Source organism: Phalacrocorax carbo, chromosome Z, assembly GCF_963921805.1.
Source record: "Phalacrocorax carbo chromosome Z, bPhaCar2.1, whole genome shotgun sequence".
Taxonomy (NCBI): domain Eukaryota; kingdom Metazoa; phylum Chordata; class Aves; order Suliformes; family Phalacrocoracidae; genus Phalacrocorax; species Phalacrocorax carbo.
The window spans coordinates 21,066,297-21,091,050 of NC_087548.1; the positions used below are offsets into that span (position 1 = coordinate 21,066,297).

Below are 24,754 nucleotides of genomic sequence, written 5' to 3' on the forward strand. Positions count from 1 at the left end.
AACCAGCACAGCCATTTTTATATTGAAAAGAAACTCCTTCCGTCATTCATACAGTCAGACAAATGGCACCAAAAGTATTGTAAAGGCTGAACATATTAAAACATATTCATCTTTAAAAATGATAATATAGAGAAAGGTAAATTCTATGCAAAATCATGCAGTCTTTCTACATCATGGATAGTATGAACCACATTAAGCATTTAAATACTTTCAGTTAACGTTGGAGTGCATATTTCCCCTGACATTTACTGGAGCTCTGGCTTGTTACTGAATTCTGGTTTCAGTTACCATTCTCTGTTTTTATCAGTTCTTTGATGATGTGTAAGATCTTGTCATCTAGGAAAGAAAACAAACACAGTGAGTGAAAAAGAGTAAGCTTAAAAATTGATTCCCAAACCCCAAGAAAATCAGAAGACAAGTCCAGCTCTCTGCAGCTTAAAGTCTTAATGTTTTAGGCTATGCCAGACTCTAAAGCAAGACCAGTGATTCCCATTTGCAAAGTAAAATGGCAATCAGTGTGTCCACAGGACATCATGAGAAAGTTTATAAAATGAGCTGGTACTGGCCATTTCAGTATTTCATAAAAGACACTGAGAAAGTGACAGGTGAACTACAATATACTAGTATATGGAAACCCCTCTTCTTCCTCCCCATATACAATATTCTTCTGAATATCCAATGTTTAAAGTTTAAAATGTGCTCCTCTACCCCTTCCTTTGGCAGCCAACATGCCATTCTCCATCATTAACCTAAACTGCGAGCCAACTTGCATGACACTTAAAATTCATCCATGCCTGAGGTTCATCACAAACAATCTTACTTCTGTTTTGAGATGCATACCTCACCATTACTACCACTACCTTGAATGTTGTTATAACAGATATCTTTAAAACAGCAGTTGTGTAGATCTTCATGCATCTGGGGTGAGTCACATAATATACTTAGGATTAGTAATGACTTTTTGGATGTCTCACAAGATAATGGAATGACACTCAAGTCACACTAACCCTACTGGGTGAGGATGTAGTGGACTAATGCTTCCTCAGATTTGCCACAAGGTTCACTTAACAAGTAGTAATGTCAGCAATACAGTAACAAAGTTACCTTCAAGTGACATTTTAGGATTTTCTAGCTTCTTCTTTAAAACAGACTCAATGAGAACTCTCAGCTGTTTGAAAATTACTGCTATCTTTACAGGAGCCTATAAAGAACAGAGAAGGCAAACATTTGCATTACTCAGACATTTTATACCAAAGTATAGACTAAAAGATTACCTTACCTATGAACAGAAGTTTATAACAAGATTCCTGCAAACATGAAGCATATAAATAATTTTAAGCATATGGATAGCATACTGATGAGTTATGTTGTGCCCTCTTATCCTTAAGAACCCATTGTTTGTAGCATCACAGGCTAAAAACCAGCAGCTAAGAAGGGTAACTTGGAATATGTTCCCACAGGTATCATGAACAACCAGCATATGGTGAAATTATTAATTTACCAATACCCTACTTACTCTAATTGCTTTTTTCCAAGGTACAAAAGTACAAATTACTTTATACCTGAAAAAAAATATCCACACATTTCCCTTTCAGGAGGTCTGCCTGGCCTCCTGCGAAAGCAATCACGAACCTCTCCTAAATCTTGCTAGGAATTTGGATATATAAAGCTGAAGCTTTTTCCAGGAATCTTTCATTTTAACCCTCCCTCCCTATTCCAATCTTCATTTCATTTATATACTGCCTGTGGTACAATGAGAAGCTATTATGGGAAAAGCACAAAATGCAACATATTCTGCTTAGCATCTCAGTAGAAAAACAGAAATTCTGAGATACACTACAACATCTAATTGGCCCAGTAACTGCACAACCCGTAGCCACATAGGGAACACAAAAAATTCTCCAACAAACCCACACGGGAGCTGCTTTTTAAAATTTCATATTCATGAAAACCAGTGAATTCAATTAGGTGGTTGCTTGCTTTCATCAGTGGAGTGTAGAAAACAAAAGTGTTTTGTAGCTTATGGTCTTCCTTGACTGTAACACAGGGCTGACAGGAGCACAGGAAACTGTAACCAAGTAGCTGGCAGGCTAGCAAAAGCTAATGTTTGCCATTTAACAGAATATACAGAGGATTTTGACGTGTCACTTTTAATCTTGCATGCAAAAATAGGCTAAGAAAATACACTGTTTTCCCATTCCCATATGTGCTGGTTTCAGCTGGGTCAGAATTATCTTTACAGCAGCTAGTGTGGGCTATGTTTGGGATTTGTGCTGAAAACATTCCTGATAATACAGGGATGTTTTCGTTACGGCTGAGCAGTGCTTACAGACTCAAGGTCTTTTCTGCTCCTCACCCCACTCCACTAGTGAGCAGGTTGGGGGTGCACAAGAAGCTGGGGGGACACACAGCCGGGACAGCTGACCCCAGCTGGCCAAAGGGACATTCCATACCATATGGCATCATGCTCAGCATAGAAGGCTGGGGGAAGAAGGAAAGGGGGGACCTTTGGAGTGATGGCATTTGTCCTCCCAAGTAACTGTTACACAGGATAGAGCCCTGCTTTCCTGGAGATGGCTGAACACCTGCCTGCCCGTGGGAAGCAGTGAAGGAATTCTTTGTTTTGCTTTGCTTGTGTGCACGGCTTTATGTATTTACCTGTCTTCATCTCAACTGACAAGTTTTCTCATAAAAGCCTTCCAATTCTCTCCCCCATCCCACTGGGGCAGGGGAATGAGCAAGTGGCTGCATGGTGCTTGGTTGCTGACTGGGGTTAAACTGCAACACCAAATAAAACTTTTTTACATGGAAAGAAAAAACACCAAACACCTCAAACCCAAGCAAACAGGTATTTTCCATCTGGATTTTTTTTCTTTCCCAAATAATTCTGTTGGGCTATAAAACAAAATAAATAGTATTTTAAAGAGAAATACATACTTATAAGATTGTAGGAAAGGGTAGTATAGAATTGCTTTCAGTACCAGCTTTATAAACCAAGGTTTAGTCTGTATCATTGTATCATTTCCAATAGCTTTTCTGAAAGAACAACCTTCTTCATGAAGAGAGAGGGAACTGATTTGTTACAAGCTGCATACTACATGCCTATTCTTTTGAGTGTGATTGCTAGGGTGCCATTACATGTATATAAACTTTCCCATAATTTCCTTTAATTCTCTCCTTCCTTCTTCCATCTTGCCTTCATCACTCCAACACACCTGAAAATGGATCCAGCCATCAACTGTCAGGAGACGCTCCCGATGCTGGACTTCTATATCCCCACCAAAAAGCAAAATGGGAAAAGGGGATATTAAAGTAGTCTCTCTCAAATACACCTTAGTGTACCTCACCTGCATATAAACAAACACAAGCATTAAAACCAACAACAAAAATCCCCCAACCACATCATAAAATCTATTACACCAAATTTGATTGCTACTTTTAAAAGCAAAACCCCACTGTTTTCCTTTTAAGATCCAATCAGCACAAGTCATTGTACACAGAACAACCAACAGCAATTTGTCTGCCCTAGACCACATAAAATACATCACCTCTAAGTAAGCGACAGGCTTATACACTACGAGGAAATTACCTAAGACTCGAGTTATTTGTTAAAATTCAAACAGAAGGATAATGCTAACCTAGTGTTGTTCAGAAAAGAGATGTCAAAATTAATAAACTTACTGAAGTACAAGGCAGGTAAAGTTCTTCTGTTACATTCTTAGCAGCTGGTTTGTCAGTCTATCTATATCCACATATGCATGTGCATACATGCATAAATGTGGGCACATCTACAGCTACCAGTTTCACCATGAACAGATTTGTTCATGATGTTCAGCCTTAACTTCTCCTTCTTCAGCACTCAGCTGACTCATTTTTATGGACTTCAGGATCAGTAGATACCAAAGACTCTAAAGATGAACAAGACACTCAGATATACTTTACACTCGTGCATGTTATTTAATATCAGAGGTGTAACTTCAGCTTTACACAAACTATCAGCTACATTCACTATTTTCACTTACCTTCTCCTGGTAAAGGAGCCATCCATATGTCTGTAAGTCTCGATTTACAGAGGAGGGATGCACTTGGGCTTTACCCTGAGGAGTTTCTACCATGCAAGCCAGCTTCTCTGTAATATCCACAGACTTTGTATATATTATTTTTCCTACGTTGTCATACAGCCCTGCAGTCAACACAGCTTTAAGAAGAGCTATTTCATGGAGAGAAAGGGACTGTGCAGCTCCATTTCCATCCCTTCCATATTGCGTTGTAGGTGCTGTGAACCCTGCTGCTCTGACTACCCTTATGAGTTCTTGCTTCACATCCTGAAATTAGTAAGGTATAAGTAAAACTCTGAATTTAAAAAGGTACATACTCCACACCATCAGCAGGTAATGACACTCCATCCCAAATACTCATGATCTCCAGGGGGAACTAGAAAAAACATTTGTATTTTCTGCAACCACTTCGGAATTCTGTGTTTCTATGAGAAAACCCTTATCTGGTGTGTAGGATTAGATATATGGTACTATATATACTGCAAATACTAAATCTCTCACCTATAGTTAAAATAAAAAAACATCTATTTGTGTCAAAGATCCACTTCTGCTTAAGAGAGCTCAGTCACCTAAACCTGAGTAGGAAAGACCAATTAAAACATCTTCTTACCAAAAAGAAAAGGTCATTTATGTAAGTTTGTGGATCATCTTTCAAAACATCTGTTAACAGACCTGTTATTTGATATAAAAAATAACACAGTCTAAAAGTATTTTAATTAATAAGTTTTGATTCTCTGGTGGAAGTAAAGATTAGCTTCTCCAATGGCAGTGACTGCAAAGATGTATACCAAAGTGTGCATATCGAAACTCAAATGCAGACACAGCTACTTTGACTGAGGGTGTGCATTTCATCAGCCACTAAGCATTCCACTTGTTTTTGTCTTTTCTAAATAGTAACTGCAATATATCACCTCTTTAAAACAGCATAACATTTCTGTAGGGAAATTTTAACAAATAACTTTTGAGTGCAGAGCATAATTTTTCGTTTACCTCCAGAGTTAACAGTGAAGTCCTGTTAAGGAAATTCCTTCTGCAATAAGTCATTTCAGCACGATACCCACCTTCTTGTCGAGCCCTTCTCCACCTAAGGAAAAAAATCCCGTCTTATTACAGCAAAAAGAATCCCAACAAGAGTATAATAATATGAAAGTGGTAGTAAGTTAAATGGAAGTACTGTGTTTTGGTCAGCATTCTCCACTCAAATCTATACATAAGTGGCATTATGGAAGATGAATGCTGCTGGTCTAAGCACTCCAGAGAACATGTCTGTAACACAAATGTGACAGACACTAACAAAAATAAAAGGTAATTTGCTCTCAAAAATTACACACTTCTGTCTGTCTTGACAGTTGAAACAAATTCAGGTGTGGTTTTTGAGACTTAGTGATAATATCCTAAAAAGAAAAAAAATATGTATGTCATTTTATAATATAGAAATTTGTACTTTGTCAAATACAGAATAGCCAGGTCAGCATACCACAAACAGCAAACAAAATCCCTTAAACACTAGGATAAACAATCACAGTATACCTCTGTATGTGTACAAGCATAGTCAAAGGCTAAGGCACTAAGCAAGCTATGCTTTTGTGTTACAGTATTTGGCAATCTACTGTTATTCTGAAGAGAAAAACTCCAGGTGCAAGCAATTCAAGAGGAGATACTTATTAAGGATTCTTTACAGAACTACATTACTTAAGCATCATCTGCACCTAGCTATAAGGACAGGAGAATTATAATTTACCCAAGATAAGCGTTGTAGATTGTTATATGGTCTGAAACTGCCATTGCTAGAGATGATTTTGCAAGATCTGCTTCATCTTTTCGACCAATTGGTGTAGTAAATGGGGATTTTTCTGTCATAACAGCAGCCAGAGTTGCCTGCAATTAATAAGGTACACATAATCTAAGAGTACTTTATTATAAGCTTACAGGTTTATCATACAAATAGCTTTAAATTTTGTTTTACAGTAACATTTAATGATATTTCATCTTCTACTAAGTCTCAACGAAAACTTATCACCGTAAGAACTTCCTATATAGAATTCATAATTTACATTAAAGACATAGTTTACAAAGTGCCTTATATACAATGACAAAAATTATTAAATCTCAAAACTGACATTAAATATGTTGTCAAATGACAGAACAATACCCGATATAATACAGTAAAGCTCGTATTAAACAACTGAGTTAGGTTAAAGCACATTAGCAGGAGGTACTGAGAGAATAAAGAATTTTAACTTTCAGTTTTCAGCAACTAACATACCTTTGCTTCCTCCTAATTCACAGTAAATTAAATGGATTAGGTGAAAGTGTAAACTATGCCACAGTATTCATACAGTAAGTTACCACATCATTTAATTTGCAACAGCTTTACATTAGCATGTTCTTGGCCCACAAACTGTGGGGTAATCCAGATCGGTCTAACCCACACGTAAGAGGGCCTTTTCTGTAAGTGTCATACTCCCTGGGATCATAACAGACAGAACTGGCAACCAAGTCTGACTATCCCCTTGTGAATAGTACCTAGGCGTTTAGAATTATAGAATCATTTAGGTTGGAAAAGACCTTTAAGATCATCGAGCCCAACTGTAAGGAACACTTAGATTGTTCCTCTCCATGATGTCCAGCTGTCCTCACCATAAAATAAACATTTTCACTTCTTGCATCATCATTTCAAAATACCATGTTGCAAGAAATCAGATTAATTATAAAGAGTTAACTATTTTCGTAACTTAAAAAAAAAATTTAGATATATATTTTGGTTGGTTGGTTTTTACTCACCACAGGATCCAAGCAGCCAAATATAGCACCAAATATAAGCATTTTGCCAATCTTTACATTGACAGGAAGGGCTGCAAGGTGCTGGCCCAATGGAGTCAGCTTGGGTTCATTTAACAGACAAGCCCCAATCTTCCTCAAGAGGTTCATCGCATTACCAATTACTTGCTGCTGTGGTGGGTCTAATGCTCTGGAAAGGAAATCTTCAGGAGAGCCAAGATTGCATTTCTGTGGAGTAAATGGGCATAACAGATTTTTATATTGAGATATATAACAAACTCATATAGTAGCTACAAAGGAAACTGGAAAGCTGTTCTTGCAATCAGAAGTCCATATTCCCTCCCCTCTAAACCAGCCTTTTGGTTCCCAAAACACAGGTGCATCCCACATTAGGTTAACAAAACTTCATTGTTTTCAAGGACTTCATCTGGCACAACCACTCATCAGAGAAGCGTGCCGCCAGTGGTCGCAGATGAGCTGGAGACTCTCAAACCTGAACGAGATGCAGCTCAACCTGGCACTAACTTGTAAGGTTGCTAGTTTTCCTGGGTATATCTTACTCATTCAGGATGGGAAGAGAAGGAATGGAATTCCTTCCTTATGCAGAGATCGGTTTGAATGCGTACTGGTTTTGGCTGAGAAGGGGTTAATTCTCCTCACTGTGGGGGTCGGCTACCTTTCCAGCTTCCCGCGCTCTGCCGCGTGGCGGGGGGGGCTGGGAGGGGCAGGGCCATGGTGGGGGCGGCTGACCCCGACTGGCCAATGGCAGGTTCATTCCATACCACGTGACACCGTGACCAGTATATTGAGGGGGGGCAGTGGCAGCACAGAGGCGGCGCGGCGTCGGGTCGGCGGGCGGCTGCGGTTTGTTCCGGCGGTCCGTTCCCCCTCCCCCTCTCCCTCCCCCCTCCCCCGGGGCTTGGCGCCTCTCGTTGTTCTCCTTTACACTGCATTTCTGTTGTTTAATTTTAATTATTAAACCGTTCTTATCCCAACCCACGAGCGTTACCCTTCTGATTCTGTCCCCCATCTACCGGTGGGGGAGTGAGCGAGCGGCTGTGTGGGGCTGAGCTGCCGCTAAACCACGACAGAATGCTATGTAACTACGTTTGAATTGTCATTCTGAGGTAAACTGGAATACTGTAGTATGCTATTCTCACTCAGCAGCATGCTCTGGATTTTCCAAAACAGAGGTATTGGGCCCTGGTGGGAGAAGCCCCACTAACTACACTGGATTAGGGCTGGCTTAGCAAACCATTTTAGCTAACAAGGTGAGTAATTCCAAAACCAAACGAAACTATGAAGGTGTAATTCCTCCAAAGGTACATGTAATATTTTTAGCTAAGATGATCAGTAATTCTAAAACCAAAACCATACCATAATATGAAGGCATAATTCCTCCAAAGGCACACGCAATATTTCTGGAACAGAATATTCCATGAAACTTTCAAACCTGCAACATCGTAAAAACACAGAATTACAGATATTCAAGTTAATCTTTGAATCCAATTTATAAACTCAGGTTTCACATGCTCATTCTTTGCAGATGTTCTTTTGAGGGGCAGGGGGTTGCAGTGGCACATGTTTTAATGCACAGGTAAACTGTGCATTAAACAGGTAAACCCTTTGAATTAAGATGTGCATGGTAGCTTGGAAAGCAAGAGTTTTACAGAAACACAGGGAAAGGCAGTAAGACCCCGATTTTCAAAATAAATTCTTCAAATGCATAGCTCTCAAACTAGAAGTCTTTCATGTGGCTAAAATGCATATTTTGTTGGTTATTTCAAAATAATTTTACCTTAACTGTTTCTCAGCTGAAAGTTGCTTCAGACTTTCAGACAAGCAGGAAAAAGGCTATTGCACTGCAGTAACAGAAACTAATTCTGCAGTGCTGTACAATTTGATATTTTCCCCTCCTGTTATCCATACAGATACCACTTCAGAAACCCACAGATTTGTCTGATAAATTCAAACATCAGGAAGTAAGGTTTGAGTATATCTGATGCCAGGCGCTATATGATGTTAAAACCTGATCTTCTACAATTCCTTGGTGCTGTGCTTTTCCTTTGACTTTTTTTTTCAAAACACTTCCATTATGGAGTTACTAAGAATAAAATTAACTTTTTTAAAAATTGTGAAACACAAAGACTATTGTAACACTTCATTCATATGATATTCACATTGTTTTTTACAGTTTAATCTTTCTAGTTTGTAGTAATTAAAGTGAATTTCAACAAGACTTCTTCATTTTGCACAGGAAAAAAAAGATATTTATGTGATCTAGAAAATCTTGCTAACTAAGTTACAATACCTGTCTCTTGTGTACATTCGGAAGCAGAATCCATCCCTAACACGCCCAGCTCTTCCTTGTCGCTGCAGAGCACTGGCTTTACTAACAAAGGTCTCCTCCAGGGAACTCATCTGACTACTTTCGTGATACCTTAAAAATTGTAAAGCAAGTGCCCATTCAGATTTCAGAATTAAAGTTTTGATGTATACTTAACTTAAATACCAGCATATTGATAACATATCTAAATAGTATTTATCTGAAAATATTATATTTAATTTTGAATACTAAGCATACCTGGGAGAAACTGTACATCATAGCACCCTGGATACAACTCACTAAGGAGAATGTAAACATTGGAAAATAAAAGAGCTACGCTATTATTTCATCTCCTTGGCAATTCAGAATTGTTCTAACACATTCTGTAGGGCTCTTCATATTTAAAATGGGCAAAAAATAACTTCCAAAAGCTGAGATAATATAAAAAGGATCTCCTTTTTTTAAACCAATACTTAATCATGATTCTCCATATCTACAAACAACTCCCCTCATTGTTCTTCACACCATCTGAAAATCTAAAGATTCATGCCAAACTTGTACCTAAACTGTAAGCTGTTCAATGAGCTCAGCACATTTTTTTTGTTCAGAACTGTAGTTTAATAAGGATACTAAAAAATTCTTGCAGTACTAGCCTCCAAATATTTACAGTAATCACAGTATGACAGACGAAAATCAAGCTCTCACCTGTTTTCTTTTGTTCTCCCAGTATCAATTACAAAGACAACATCTGGTATTGTAATACCCGTCTCTGCTATATTGGTTGCCAAAACAATCTGAAAAGTAGTAACATAAAGTAAATAAAAGTCTTATGGAATGTCTGTCTAACAGTTTTCATCCTTTTAATCAGTATTATAGAATAAGTTTGGTTAAAGTTTTTTACCCAGAGTGTTTCATTACATAATCTGACAAAGTATTAAAACCTACATGACTTGGAAAATGGTTTAGTCTTCCCCAACTACCGAGGAATCGAAAGACAAGTGGGAGTTTTGCATTCACTTTTTGTTTTATAATCTGTTGAAGTTACTAGCAAGTACCTGCCAAAATTGGTCACTTTTAATTAATAGTTTGGCAGTAAGAGAAATACTATTTTCCTAGATAAAAGCTATAGTTACTCGTTAACAGTAATTAAAATACAGGAAAGCAACAATCAAAGAAGCTCTTAGAAAAATAGCAGCTTTAAAAAATTGTCTGATTACTGTCAAGGTTTTCACAGCATGCTAGCTTCGATCTGTTACACAGTACCAAATTAGAACTGTTTCTCTGCAGCAAGAACATTCCAAGAACAACTGGTTGCTGTGTAATTCCATATGATCTGATTTTAGAACAATTCAGAGTTGCACCCACAGAAAGTTTCTCCTTTCAGTGGTGAGCTTTGCCTAAGTATATCATACCTTTCTAATACCAAGAGGAGGTATTGTAAATGCAGCTGCTTGATCTTGAGTTGAAAGAACAGAATGCAAAGCTATCAACCTGTGCCTAGAATAAGAAATTACACCAATCAATATACACTTATCAAATTAAGATACAGTAAAAAAATGAGACCAGAATGATGACAACAGTTTGGAGAAAGCAACTACAGTAGACACTTAAGAGTAAAACTTTGTATGATTAGGTATGAAACTCTGCTTCAGTGTTTTATTACAATATCAAGATAGGATAACACTATGAGTTCATAGGGCTGTTCTCCTATTTGGTAATAATGCAGGAAACTACTACTACTACTGCAGAACTCCTGGTTAATAGTCTAGCAAAAAAGGGAACTAGGAGCCCACAAACCTGAGCTCTTTACATTGTGCTTCTAAGACAAGGACCATTACCAAAACTTTGCACAGAACTATAAACACATGCAACTTTCAGTCTGAGTAATAAAGGCCCTCAGAGATAAGACAGGCACAGAGATTAGTACTTTCCTGCTCTTCCAGACCTTGACACCTCACTCCATCTATGAATCTTTAGAATTTGACTGTACATGTTCTTTTTATGCCATCACATTACAACTTTTAGTTATCCATAAAATAAATTTCAAAACTATCTGTCACTACCACCCTATGCCATATCTCTTGGTAGATTACTGTCTCTGGTTCTCCTCTCAAGAAGTAGTCACTTCCATATAAACAGTAAGCCACAAAAAGCTGTATCCCAGATGTGGCAGCTTCCACACCCTAAGAAGTGGAAAAGAAGTAGTCAAAAAGAAAAGTTATGACTCTGTGCCATTCTGAAGCACCTGTCATTTTTGCTTGTATCATTTTTAGATAAGTACATTTGTAACACAAAGAGCTCAGAGGTACAACTCTCAGTTTCCCTTTTCAAGGAGACCTTGAAGGCAGACTTTAAAACCCCAAAACATATTAAGTTAAACTATTAACTTTACAGAAAATACCTGCATTACCTGTCATGCAAGTTAAATCTTCTGTCAGTTGAAATGAGATCATACAGCTGTTGGATATGGGCAAGGCCTGGTAAAAAGATCAGCACAGCACCCTCAATGTTCTTGAACTGGGGACTCCTATCTGGAAAGTTACGGTACAGGCACGTAGTTAAAACAAACATGCATTTGCAAACAGTTTCACTTGAGAACAAGAACTAATTCTGGGCCCCGTGGTAAACACTTTTTAGGATGTTTCACATAAGAATGAAGTATTTTATTATCAGTAGAAAGCACTGGAAAATAAGTCCAAAGGACAACCCCCAAGCATATGAACTTCTTAAGAAGTAGACTGTACCTAAGTATGCAAGCAACTCCAAAATAAGTTCAAGGTTGATCTTGTAAGGATTCATATAGAAGATAGTCTCCTGTGTACGACTGCTGTACTTCGCATAGTAAGGAGCCAAATCAATACCAGATCCAGACTGGATTGGGACATACTCCTGAAAAAGAAAAGCAGGAAAAAACCGTATTCTCAGTGTTTTAGAAAAAGGTAGGAGAGGAGAAGGTGAATTTGTTATTCATGTAATTAGGTTTCTTAAAACAGAGATTGAGATAAGACAAATTTAATTTACTAACTTCCAACCAAAATCAGTGTGAGTCAGATCATGTCACAGCCACTTACATAACCTGTTTATAGCTATCTACTACTGTTAAACGACATCCTAGATTTAAAAAAAAAAAGTTAAAAATTAAGTCTCTGGAAGCAGTACTATAGTCTATTTCACAAATGAAAAGAGTTCCTAGGTCCATATCTGACATCCAGTTGGTATCAGTTCAAAACGGGATAACAGGGTGGCTATTCTTCTTTCAAAATTCCTATTTTAGGGTATAAGAAACAAGTCTCCCCTTTCTCCTCTCCCTCACCTCACCCTTCTCAACTAATGGCTGCAATGAAAGTTAACAGTGATTTAGGTGGCAACTCCTGCAGTATACTGGAGCAGGAGGAAAGGGGGAAGATGGGAGAGTTAGCAGAACCTATTGACATTTAAAGTGTTTATAAACATCTTAGAAGCCTTATGCTAAGTACGTATCTGTATGTTAAGTGGCACTATTATAAATTATTTCATAGTTAATCAATGCACTTAAAGAAGCTTGCCACCACATATCCTTCTGTCTGAAAGCTCAACAGAAGTAACCACCAAGATGGAGAGGCACTCAGGAGAGCACCTGGGCTTCAACTAAAGGCTGCTGTTGTGATATATGAGGTAACTACCACTCTAAGGAAAAAACAGAAAAACAACAACACAGCACACGAGAGCTTATTTTTCAACATATGCATCAGTGTTTGACCACACCAAGCTAAATGGTCCTGCAGAGATTTTGACAGAGCAAATCAGAGCAGACAGGTGTCTACCCAAAATATATACAGTCTAGATGAACAGCCTAAGTTGCCTAAAGTCACATGGCATTCATATACTCTTCCCTTCAAGAATTTTGATCCAAAAGCACATAGAGCTGTCACTGCAGAGCACCTACAGGATTAACTAACCACAGCCTGTTAAACCAAAAAGCTCTACAGAATAATCTCATGTAAATAATCTCATTTAGCGTGTCAAGTTGGAGGATCTTAGAGAAGTTTTTCAGCTAAAAAGGATATGGCCTTGCCTCTTCTGTTCTTAAGATTCACTACTTAGGAGAATTCTTAGGAGAAAAAACTTAAATGCTTTTCCCTGCTGCTGCTTATAGATCTAGAGCTGGGAATCTGTGCAGGAGAACTCAATGTCAAATACAGCAAAATCAAGGCAGCTGTAAAAGGGACAAAGATAAGGGTGGAGAGACAAAGATACGGGTGCAGCGTTAATAGACATTTGATTTCCACTGTAGGAGTGTTATTGTGTCTGTCTCTTGCCGACTGAAAGAACATTTGATATTATACAATCCAACCACGTTTAATAACAGGATCTAAAATGATAAAATAGTAAAAAATAATAAAAATTTCCAAGCTAAAACTAGAAATGCCTATTTTACCTGATACTTTGTAGTGCCTCCTCCTTTGCTAGTAACATTTATTGTTATTTCTTCCTCTTCCTCCAAGAACTTCTGACAATATTCTGAGTCTTTCTCCAGAACATAGCCAGTTGCTTCAATTACATCTTCAACATGGAAAATCTTTAGTGAAAATTCACAAAAGAAATACAAGACATGTCAAAAACTAATCATCACCTTTTTCTTTTTTTTAAAGCTTACATACAAAGCTGAATAGGGCGTGCCCTTCTCTTAGTGTTGTAATAGATCTTGCAAACTTCAATTTAATCGTATGATTTTTTAAAGCCTAAACTTAGAGCTGCTACGAGTTTGTTAATGGCCTCTCCACATGATCACTACCATTACCTTTACCACAGCCTATATAATGTGCATGAGGAACACACATAAGAGTGTAATGACAAAGCTGCATAGGGGCTGGGAGGAATTCTTTAATGCTTTCCCTTCCACCTAAGTTGAAGAGAGAAAAATCAAAGTGTCACTGATGGACTGATTATGATCAATAATAAATCCATCAGAAAAAAACAGTACAACCTGGTACTTCAAAAAGCACTGAAGCTATTTTATATTTTCAAAAAGAAAAAGGGTACAAGTCCTCGAAATACATGTTTAAGATATGTATTTCGGGGAAGAAAAAAGTGATATAGGTGTATTTCCTACAGACACTAACCAGGCAAACACTGTATATGTGCATACAAAGTGTCTTGCATAATCAAAGAACCATCTACCTACCTTAACAGGGTAACTCCTCCCTGAGATCCTTAAAATGGGACAGTGTGAGAAATAGCTGGAAAACTTCTCACTGTCTACAGTAGCACTCATTAAAATCAGATGCAGATCTGAACGCTTATGCAAGATCTCCTTCAGAATAACTAGCAAGAAATCAGACTGGACACTTCTTTCATGTACCTACAACGAAAGAAACGTATCTATAGTATGGCTTTAGTACAAGACCCAGAGTAACTATAGTTTCTCCAGAACAGTAAAGGCTGATAACCTCATCTACAATAACATGAGATATACTTGAAAGAAGACCATCCTCTTGAAGTTTCCGAAGCAGGACACCTGTTGTACAGTACAGTAATCTGGTGGCTTCTCCTGTTCTTGATTCCATACGAATTTGATATCCGCACAGGGAATTCTTTAAAAAAAGATATTTAAAATATAGTAATAACTTGAAATAGTATACAAGCTAGAGATATTAAAAATTAAGTTAAATTTGAGCACTGTTGGATTCAGCCACTGCACAAGTTGCTAATTAAATAGTATGGTGAATGACTACCATACTATTTTTTCATAAACACTCTTCCCCACTAAGAAAGCAAAAATACACTGAAATCTACAATGAAGTTTCTCCAGAGTATCAAAGAGCTGATAACTGTGTCCTTCTCAGGGTTCTTGCCAGTCACAAAACAAAAATATTTTTGCACAAATGGACTACCACAAAACATAAAGGACCTTGGTTTTCTTCAAATAAGAAAACAGCTTATCTTAGAAGAGCCTTTTTCAAAACAACAGGGCCTTTCTTGAAACGGCACCATCCCCAAAACAGCGTCTTTCTCAAAACACTGCCTTTCTCAAAACGGCTCCTCTGTCAAAACAGCACCCTCCTCAAAACGGCTCCTCTGTCAAAACAGCACCCTCCTCAAAATGGCTCCTCTGTCAAAACAGCACCCTCCTCAAAAGAGCTCCTGTCAAAACAGTGCCTTTCTCAAGGCCGGACTGGACTTCTCAGAACCTTATCCAGGCGAGTTTTCTCTGTCCCTAACAACAGATGTCTGCCTCTGGGCAATCTGCTCCAATGTTTGACCATCTCCATTGAGAAACACTCTTGCTCATAATCACTCTGTAAAGATTTTAGAAATCATACACGGATACCAGAGGTTCACAGGTGACAATTTGGAAAGAAATAGCTGACATAGCAAGAAGCCCTTTTCAAGAGAAAATAACATCTAATTATTCAGTTGTGTAAGAAATAATGTTTTCACTTTGTACCAACAATCCAGCCCCCTGTATTTAATCATGACTAGAAAAAGGAATTCAGACATATCTTACTTTTCCTCCTGGTCCTGATTCACAGCCTAGCTCTTCACAAACCCTGGTTGCCAGACTCACTGCTGAGATTCTTCGGGGTTGTGTGCAAACAATGTTACATTTTTTTGATCCTTCATCTAGCAACAGGTCTTCTAACAAGAAATGGGGCACCTGGGTACTCTTCCCACTGCCTGTTTCACCAGCCACAACTACTACTCGATGTTTTTTAAGAGTTTCTACAATCGAGCACCTATGCTTAAACACTGGTAGCTTCTGTCTCTCTTCCAGAAGTCTCTGGTATCTGGAAGAACTTTGCAGCTTTTTGAACAAAATCCTTGAAGGTTCTAAATTATCTGTGTCTGAGGTCTCAAGGGAGAGGCTGCTGAAGTCCTCATCAGAAACTAAGTTTTCCCAGGAATCTTCAGGACCCTCAGATACTATTGGTTGGTTTTCAGATTGTAGCTGTTGCTGTTGTTTGAGTTTGTTTAATAATCTAGCAATAAAGTTATCACGAGGTTTGTTGGTTTCTATCTTGTTTTCTTCTTCCTTTTTCTTTTCAGTATCCCTCCATTCTAGCCAGACATCTCGGTAGGTAGGAGGCAGTAACTGGTGAACTGACTTCAAGTGGAAAAAGCAGAAAAAAATTACTTCATGTACTACTTACTAGTAGCATCACTAACATTTTACATGTAAATGAACTTGAGTGGAAAAGATATGACAAAAATGAAATATATGCAGAAACTATGAAAAAAGTAATATTAATGTCAAGAATCCAGTTTTTATTTTCAATTGGCTTGCATTCTTCACAATACTGGAAGAACAGTGTTAGTATAAAAAAATTTCCTCCCTGGACGCTGCAACACATATGCATGATTGTAGACAAACTCAAATATAGCACAATCAGAGAATTTAAAGGGAAAGACTTCATTAAATTGCTTTTAGAATTTAGCTACAGGTATTACAGCAAAAAAGCGCAAAGGCAGATGCCAGGCTCAGAACAGTAATGTTCATGAAAATCTTACTTGTCCTTTGGTTAAATGATAGAGTGCCAAAGTAGCAGCTAGATGTTGCGCTTGCATACTATCTTCCGTTACAATTGTAGGACACATTGCCATTACATCATCTGACGATTTGGTAATCCTGACCCTTAAAGACAAATTCATACAGGCATTTCTCTTAATTTTTGTCACCCATATAAACAGCACACCTGTTAATGTTTTTGTTTAAAATATAAGAGTGAAATTCAAACAGAGAAACTAAGCAAAATAAACTTCATGTTACTCAATAACATTCTGTAAACAGAAACAGCCAATAAAGTTTGAATAAATAGAAAATTTTCAGCAGCAGGTTCCAGCAGTGAATTTGTGATTTTTTTTTTCCTCTCAACAAATGTCTTCACTTTCTCCAAAGTAGAAATATTTATACACATACAGATCACCACTAAGGTTAGCTGCTTTCGAAGAAGGGCTAAATATTTGTTTGTGTGCTTGTAGCTACTAAGCGTAGATTGAGATTACAGTTAATGATCTACTGAGTTGCAAACATCTGTAGCAGATATATGCCCGTCAGACCAGCAGTCAGATTTCTCATATTCTTAGGGGGACAGTATATTAGTAGCTTTTAACTTGAGCAAGAAGAGAGGTTCTTTTACTTGGTTCCTTGAAGAAGCATTACTCATCTATAATGCCATGTCTACTTTATTTGTATGGGATAATATTCTACTTTATACCACTATATTATTGACTCGCTTTCTAAAATAAATTTAAAACTCAGTTGACACTGCATTCCTTTCTTTACAAACTTCTTGTAGCTTTGATACAAATTTTTAACTTCCACTTTCTTTTAAACAATCCCCAGAGAGGCTTTGGTATTCATATGCTTAAACCCTATGATTTAATACACTACTTTGAATGAGAATACCAGAAGTTAATTGTCCAAATTTTTCTCACATGTTTGCTTCAGAACCTTTCCTTCAGCAGTACAGAATTAAAAACTAATCCCTTCTTTACAGGAACATTCACTAGAATCTTATTTTTGCAATAATGTCCAATCTAAGCATTACTTTTGCAGAGCTATACAGAGTGAAATACCTCCCTGGTGGACCAAAAAAGAGAGTTTGGGAAAAATGCACTATATTTATATAAACAGAAGCAGCCAGCATTTTTATTTTTAAATTAACCGAAAGGAAAATTTAAAGTTTATAGAAAATACATACCTACATTTCCAGTATTTTCCAACTGGAATCTTGTCAAAAGCAGGATTTGGGCTCTTGGGAAAATTCTTCCTGCACCAGTCAATCAAAAATTGTTTTGGAGATTTACCAGTCCAGCTTCGAGCACTATAATCAAAATTTCTTATATCTAGCGGTTCTTTCTTTTTCACTACAAGAGCAGAAAGACACATTTCAAGTCTCCTAAAATTTATTTTACATTCCTTTCATAGCCAAGAATGTTTTTGCCTTTTCTTCAAATGTATTTTTACTAGAGAGCAGTATTTTCTGAAAGGTTTTGCAGAAATAATGGTACTGATACAAGACAGAAATTCCTCCTCTGCCCACAAAAGTATCTAGCAGGAAATTTATTACAATATTTTTGTTTGCCATCTTTGATCACCCAATATTTTAAGAAATTTCACTGAAGTTTAGTTATTAGAAAGCAATGTAACAGTTTGAAGGTTTCCAATGAAAATAGTTTAAAAAGATGAGAAGGTGCCAACGGAAACAGTAACTAACCCCATAATTAAAAAAAACCCCAACTTTAAGACTTGAGAATATGGCAAAAATAACTTTCAGCATCACCTTCTAAAACAAATACAGATCCTTTAAAGTCAGCTTGGGCAGTGAGCAGTCCACCTGCCTCTCCAACAAGCACAGCTCAGTGACTAAGCACTGCAATGCAATACAACCTAGAAAAACAAGAACTAATACTGGAAGTTTGTGGCACACTTCAAGCTTGTAATGAACCATTTCCAACACACCTTTGTCTTCCTTTGCAGCACCATCAGGTTTTTCAAGCAAGTTCAAATTCAAAGTGGTTTCTTGAGGCTGAGGTGAAGGAGTTTTTTTCTTTTCATTTAGTTGTTGGTTTGAAATCTTTATAGCCAGATTAAATACCGGATGTTCTTCAAGTATTGCCATTTCTGTCAGAGAGAGAATAAAACTTATACCCACCAATTACTGAGCATTTATTCTTTAAAAAGAAAAGATAAATGGTATTAATTCATACTAAGCACCCAAAACCAGAAGTAATGTAACTAACTTTTTAGAATTTGACCTACCTGGAAAGGATAGATTCAGGAAAGCCTGCAATTCACACAGGGGCTTAAAAGATGATGAAATAAATTCAATCTTAGAGACTTATTTGCCTAACAAATATGCAGGCTGCAAAATAAAACACAGGTAATTTGCATAGCTCTACCTTGCTGAATTCTTCTTATTTTCTCCTGTGCTATCTTCTGACCTTGTTTGTCTTTGTCTTGCTTGGAGATGCTTGCTTGTTCTTTTGCTTCTGAAAGCTTGGCAGCCAGATGTACATACCTCTCATTCTATTTCAAACAGAATTATTAATTACAAGTATAATATTGTAAGCTTGTCACTTTTAATAAATTTAATAATAAAAAAGTGGGGGCTTTTGTCTTTTACACCAAGCTTACACCATGGAGAAACAATTAGTTTTTATGTAACTAACAGTCAGAACCTCTCAGAATTTGATAGTCACTTTCCTAATCTCACTGAGAGGTGTTTCACGAATTTTTCCTTTGCAGCACAATGCATTTAGTATTTTGAGCCTGGCAGAAAAAAACAAAAAGGAAAGGTAAAACAAATAATATAGGAGAAGTTTCAACATATTTTCCCTTCAGTAGCCTGCAAGTGTAAAAATAGGTAACATTAAAAAGTACTCAACCCCCACTTTTTAATTAATAGATCCACCACTTGCAGATGTGCCAGACATAGTTTCTGAAAGACTTCCATTAAGTTTTATTCTATCTTACTGGGTCAAACTTTTCTTCATCTGTCTCTTTCACAGACTCATTCTTCTCTTCATCACTCTGTTGCTCAGCGTATCGCAAAATCCATTCCTTCATACTCACTTCTTTCTCTTTCCCCACATTTGTCTCCTAGGAAGACCAATGAAAATGATAATTATAACAATAAGTGAAAACACCAGTGCTTTTCTCTGTCAGTATTTAGGAACTATTGCCTAGGATTTTATATATAAACTAAGTTAAACAACATAAGTAACACAAAAACCCATGGAGCAAAGTTCTCCAACCAGGGTGAACACCTTATGATATACTTTCATAGATCTTAACACTTGAACAATTATAACTGCTGTAAGAAAAAAAACCCTCACTTTTGTAAGACATTTTTTAGATTTCTAGGTTTAAGATTCAATAACCACAGAAATCAAAACACTGCAAGTACACACACAAATTTAAACAGAGTACTCAAATACATAAAGAGTGCCACCTGTAAACAGACAGAATGAACCCATTCCAAGAGAAAATTAAGCTATGCTTTACCACAAAAATTAACTACAGACAGCCTTCTAGATTTGACATGAAAAAAAACCCATTACCTTCAAATGATCATTCCACTGAAGTTAAAATAATGTGGGTGATAATTATTAAGCATACTGTGTTTTCTGAAGTTTTTCACATCAGTGTTGGAAGTCAATGCAAATTCTGTATTTTAGAAAACTTTGTCCTCTCTTCCCCCCAGTAAATACAAATTGATTTCTCAGTTTACCTTAGTTCCAGGGACATTTTCTTTCTTTTTGTTATCTACTGGGCAAAGTGGAGGTTCATGCTGAGACACAGGAGAACAAAATTTTGCTCTAGGTTTCTGTTGCTGTTCTTCAAACTGCTGGCTAAAGCCTTCAGGCAAGGCATCTTCAAAATAAAAAACCCATGTCACAGAATACGCCAATAATAGTTACTGAAAATCTTTTAAAGTGTGTTGGGAGCCAACTAGAATAACATAAAACAAACCAGTGTGCCTGAAATAAAACTACGTTTTAGCATTTAGGTAAGCCAGCATTTGCCTGCTGGCCTTCTAAAAAACTCTAGGAGTACGAATAAGAGGTCTATAAGACTTTATACATGAAAAAAAATATCGCAATACTAGTCAGCAGCACCACCTAGGAAAGGAACACTGTAATGACCATGGGTCTTAGTGAAACAATATTTAATTACTACTATGAAGCATTCCCATGCCAGAACAGATCCTGTTACTCTTCCATTAAAAACTGTAGTCAATTCTCTGTCACCATACTCACTGTCAGGAAGGTTTAAACAAAGCCAATCAAGTGCAGAGTGAAGATCACCACCATACAAAAGTGTATTTTTCATTGCTTCCTCAATGTGCTCAGTCTTAAAAGAGAATCTTTGTAAAGCCATGTATACATCCTACAAATAAAAAAGTTAGTACTAGGATTTAATCTAGCAATCTAATACAGGCTTGTAAACTCCAATTTCCCACACATCAGATAACTGGCATTAAATAGAGGTAAACAGCATAAATTAATATATCAGTAGGCTAAGTAGAAAATCCTGGTTTGCATACAGAGGTTATAATAATTTTTTTTGTAAATATGTGTATGTATAAATAAATCCACATTCCAGTCCCTGTACAGAACATATTTTCTAGTTAGAAAGGTAAACTTACAATTTTCCAACTAAATGGAACAAAAAATGTAGAAAACAAAACACTCAGATTAAGTTCTATTCTTCTATCTTGTCTGAAGGCTCCAATTTTAGTTATCAAATGCATAAAGACATGTCTATCCTACTTGTCAATTCCCCTGACTAATGTAACTACTGGAAAGAATGCTACACTGGCTTGTACTACATGCAGAAGTGTAGTGGTACACATGACATGAATGACAAAAAAGAAACTGTTTAATCTAAATAAACAGTGGTCAGAGAACAACACGTTAAAACTCTACCTGCAGTTTCTTAGCAGTAAGTCTTTTGGAAATCATTCCTTTGTCATCATATTGGTTTTTATGGTCATTGATTACACCAATGATTCTTTTTTCCAAATTACCATTTATCATTACCTGCACAGAGAAAATGAGCAAAACATCACAAATTTTTGTGACACATCTATGTTTTTCATGGCTAAGGAATAAGAATGCAGAAATTTCCCTGCCATTCAAATCCCCACTTTTCCAGTTTTTTGTAAGTGCAGTAAACATTTCTTATTAAAGGGACACTTTTTTCTTTTTACCTTTGCAAGCTGCACACTTTTACTTGAAATAGAAGAGTTCATTCCTTATTACAGAGAAGGCCCATTTACATCTTCAACGAAATTCAGTATGTCAAGGGAAATACTGTAAATAAAAAAACCCTCTAACAGAAAGAACAAGGCCTCTCTCCTCTGCTTACAAGAACAGGTATAAAATAATTTGATCATCAAGATACAATCTGTGACACTCTCCTTCCTATCTGGCTTAAAAAATAATTACCAAGATTTGGTTGCTACTGAGGTTGTTGTATAACATCTGTATTCTTCCTCTGACAGGAAGAAGAATCTATATGCACAGCAGAAGCCCAGACATAACTCTTAATAGTCCTGCATGCAAAAACATAGACATTCTTTTGCCCTGTTACTTTACCCCTATTTCTTAAAGCACACTCAAAATCCCAAAGAGATCAAGGCCAAGACAGTCCATGTCTAATACATGAATGTCGTTCACCTATATAACATAATACAGAAGAAGAGCTGGAGAAATATTTACTCAGCTAAGACAGTAGTATGAAAACTAGAGCTGTTCTCCCTAAAGAAGATACTCACCTTAAGAACAGATTTATCTAGATTTGCAGCAGCGCCAGAATCTGTTGTTGAACTAAAACTGTAAGTTTTTGGACCTGCAAATTGCAAACAATCATCAATTACATAAGCAGAACACAGAAAACATTGTTTACAGTAGCTGAAACAGACCCAACATAAAGCCGGTTAGCACAAGCAAATATTACACTAATTTGCCAGAAACATGCAGGTACATAACAACAATAATCAACAGTACAGAAAGGCCCTTGAACAAGAAATAGTGAAGAAGGGTATGACTCTCAGAAGAGAAAATATAAAATCCCAAGTGGCACAGTGAGAAGCGGGATCCATTGCTCACTCTCTCTCAACGCTGGAACAAGGAGTGTCAAATAGGGAAGCTCATGGCACGTTCAAAACAAGTAAGACTGTTGAGGTTTTTCGTTACGAAGTGCACAGCTATGTAACAGAACTCCACTAAAGGTGTGGATATTGGACATTTACCTAAGTCCAAGGGCAGACAGGATAGCTTTGTAGTAAACAAATCAATCAATTTGGGAGGGCATTGAAAAACCATTGGACCTGGGTCAGGAAGACCCTAAGCCACAACGGGTGGAGGATGAAAGAGTACCCTATGGAAGTATCACTGCATGTCCAACCTATTCTTACCTAGGTACCCATTTTTTTGCTCCAGTCTAGGAGAGGGCACTGGGTTACAGAGGCCTTTGGTCTGATCTGCTGTGGTCATTTTAAAATACTTTTCATTTAGTGGCTGTTAGAAAAATATTAATTCACAAAGCTATTTACTGTTATTAGAATGGTTTAGCTTCTCAGAACATGCAGCTTGACATTGGATTCTATCATTTTCAGAACACATACTGTTTCTGATACTGCACAGGTAGAAGGAAACCAAGCACTCCCACAGCTTTCGCCAGCCCTCCAGACTGCGTGCAGACCCAAGGGAAGCAGTACTGTGCTCCAGGCAGCACTGCTTCCTCTTAGCTCCTCAGCCTGCCTGCAGGCAGGCTGAGGAGCTCAGCTGTGCTGTGCTGCCTGCAGAGGGGCTCTAGGAGAACCCATTTTAAAATCAAGACTGGGTATAGGTAACCGCATTTCTGAAAAAAAGCAGTCCCTTCTGGTCAGGAGCTACAAAGAGCAGTTACTGCTTATGAGCTAATGGCTGGCACTTACTGGCAGACCGTGTAACTACTCAGTATTTAACCTACACTAACTTTTCACTTCCACTCACTTATTTCTCACCACAGTAGACAATCTGGGAGAGAAGCAGGGTAGTTTCTGAAGAGGACTCAGCACCATGGTGTTGGAAGAGTAGGAGACACAAGATGTATGTTTAGAAGAGCCCAAATTTTTAAAAGCGGAGTATGTGAATAGGTTTAGGAAGTTCAAGTTAATGGATTGCGAGACTTTGTGTTACCAACTTGGAATCCTGAATGGCCTGTCCGTTGCATGATTTGCTCATAGTATGCAACAGAAGCTGTTACTGATGTTATAAGGTATCTGAGCTACTACTGCCAAAGCTGTTTTATTGAAAACAGACATCTCAAAGTGCTGCATAAGACTGGTTTTTGGGACTGCACCCAGACCAGTCATGCCTCGGCTCATCCAACACTGCTGAAGTGCCTCTAGCCCCAGAAATGCTCTGGACTTTGTTCATGACACACACGCACAAAAAAAAAAATCCCAAATCCACATTACGGTGTTTTTAAGCACGTATGGAACGACCCTATACAAAAGCAGCTCATGACTGGGAAGGTGCCACACCAACACTTGTTCTGCAGGAACTGCCAATAACCTAATGACAGGCTTTTCGTAACTAAACGCACTGATACCAACAAGGCTCATCCGCTCGGGGACACCCCAGGAGGCGAGACGGGCTAAAGCCAGGCCTGGCCAGCGCCACGTCGGAGGGATCTCGGGTGCCTCTCCCCACGTTCAGTAAGGCCAGGCCTTGTAGCAGGCCAAGCCCCCACGCAGGGGCAGGCCGTGCCGAGGCAGCCCTCCGCCGCCCGGACCCTGCAGTCCTCCTCCGGGCATGGCCGCGCCGGGGCGCCTCGGCCGGGGCCGCCTCACGCCGCGGGGCTCGGTACCTTGCTTGATACGCGGCTCCTTGTGGGCTGGCAGCGGCCGCGGCACCGCTCTGGTGCCCGCCTCAGTGGCCGCGGCGGCAGCAGCGCCGGCCTCGGCGGCAGCTCGAGCCCTAGCGGCAGCGGTGGCGGCGGAGGCAGCGGCATAGGCCGCGCCGCCCGCCCGCGCCTTCTTGTTACGGCCGCCCATGGCTCCCCCTGCTTGCACCGGAACCCGCCCGCCACCGCCCCCTACATCCGGGCACCGCG

At 38.3% G+C, this 24,754-nt stretch overlaps 1 protein-coding gene across 5 annotated transcripts; it reads right to left on the reverse strand.

Moving 5' to 3' along the window:
- Positions 1 to 24,739, reverse strand: DHX29 (DExH-box helicase 29). Of its 5 annotated transcripts, none has more exons than XM_064438386.1 (27): positions 24,509 to 24,738; positions 22,428 to 22,501; positions 21,577 to 21,690; positions 20,908 to 21,037; positions 20,379 to 20,521; positions 19,622 to 19,747; positions 19,048 to 19,174; positions 18,608 to 18,769; positions 17,847 to 18,012; positions 16,654 to 16,777; positions 15,653 to 16,249; positions 14,595 to 14,738; positions 14,330 to 14,506; positions 13,583 to 13,723; positions 11,910 to 12,054; positions 11,576 to 11,696; positions 10,578 to 10,662; positions 9,871 to 9,959; positions 9,151 to 9,279; positions 8,217 to 8,292; positions 6,843 to 7,067; positions 5,800 to 5,936; positions 5,049 to 5,142; positions 4,023 to 4,325; positions 3,216 to 3,347; positions 1,105 to 1,201; positions 1 to 336 (listed from the first exon to the last, which is right to left on the reverse strand). In XM_064438386.1, exons 1-27 carry the CDS (start codon positions 24,693 to 24,695, stop codon positions 281 to 283), a joined length of 4,101 nt encoding a protein of 1,366 aa, XP_064294456.1. In that variant the 5' UTR covers positions 24,696 to 24,738; the 3' UTR covers positions 1 to 280. The 5 variants fall into 5 exon arrangements, 4 of the variants coding, with proteins under 4 accessions (XP_064294456.1, XP_064294458.1, XP_064294457.1 ...); XM_064438388.1 differs by lacking the exon at positions 24,509 to 24,738 and adding an exon at positions 24,255 to 24,265; XR_010370598.1 differs by having other exon boundaries at positions 313 to 336; positions 3,216 to 3,268.
- Between the last annotated feature and the right edge of the window lie 15 nt (positions 24,740 to 24,754).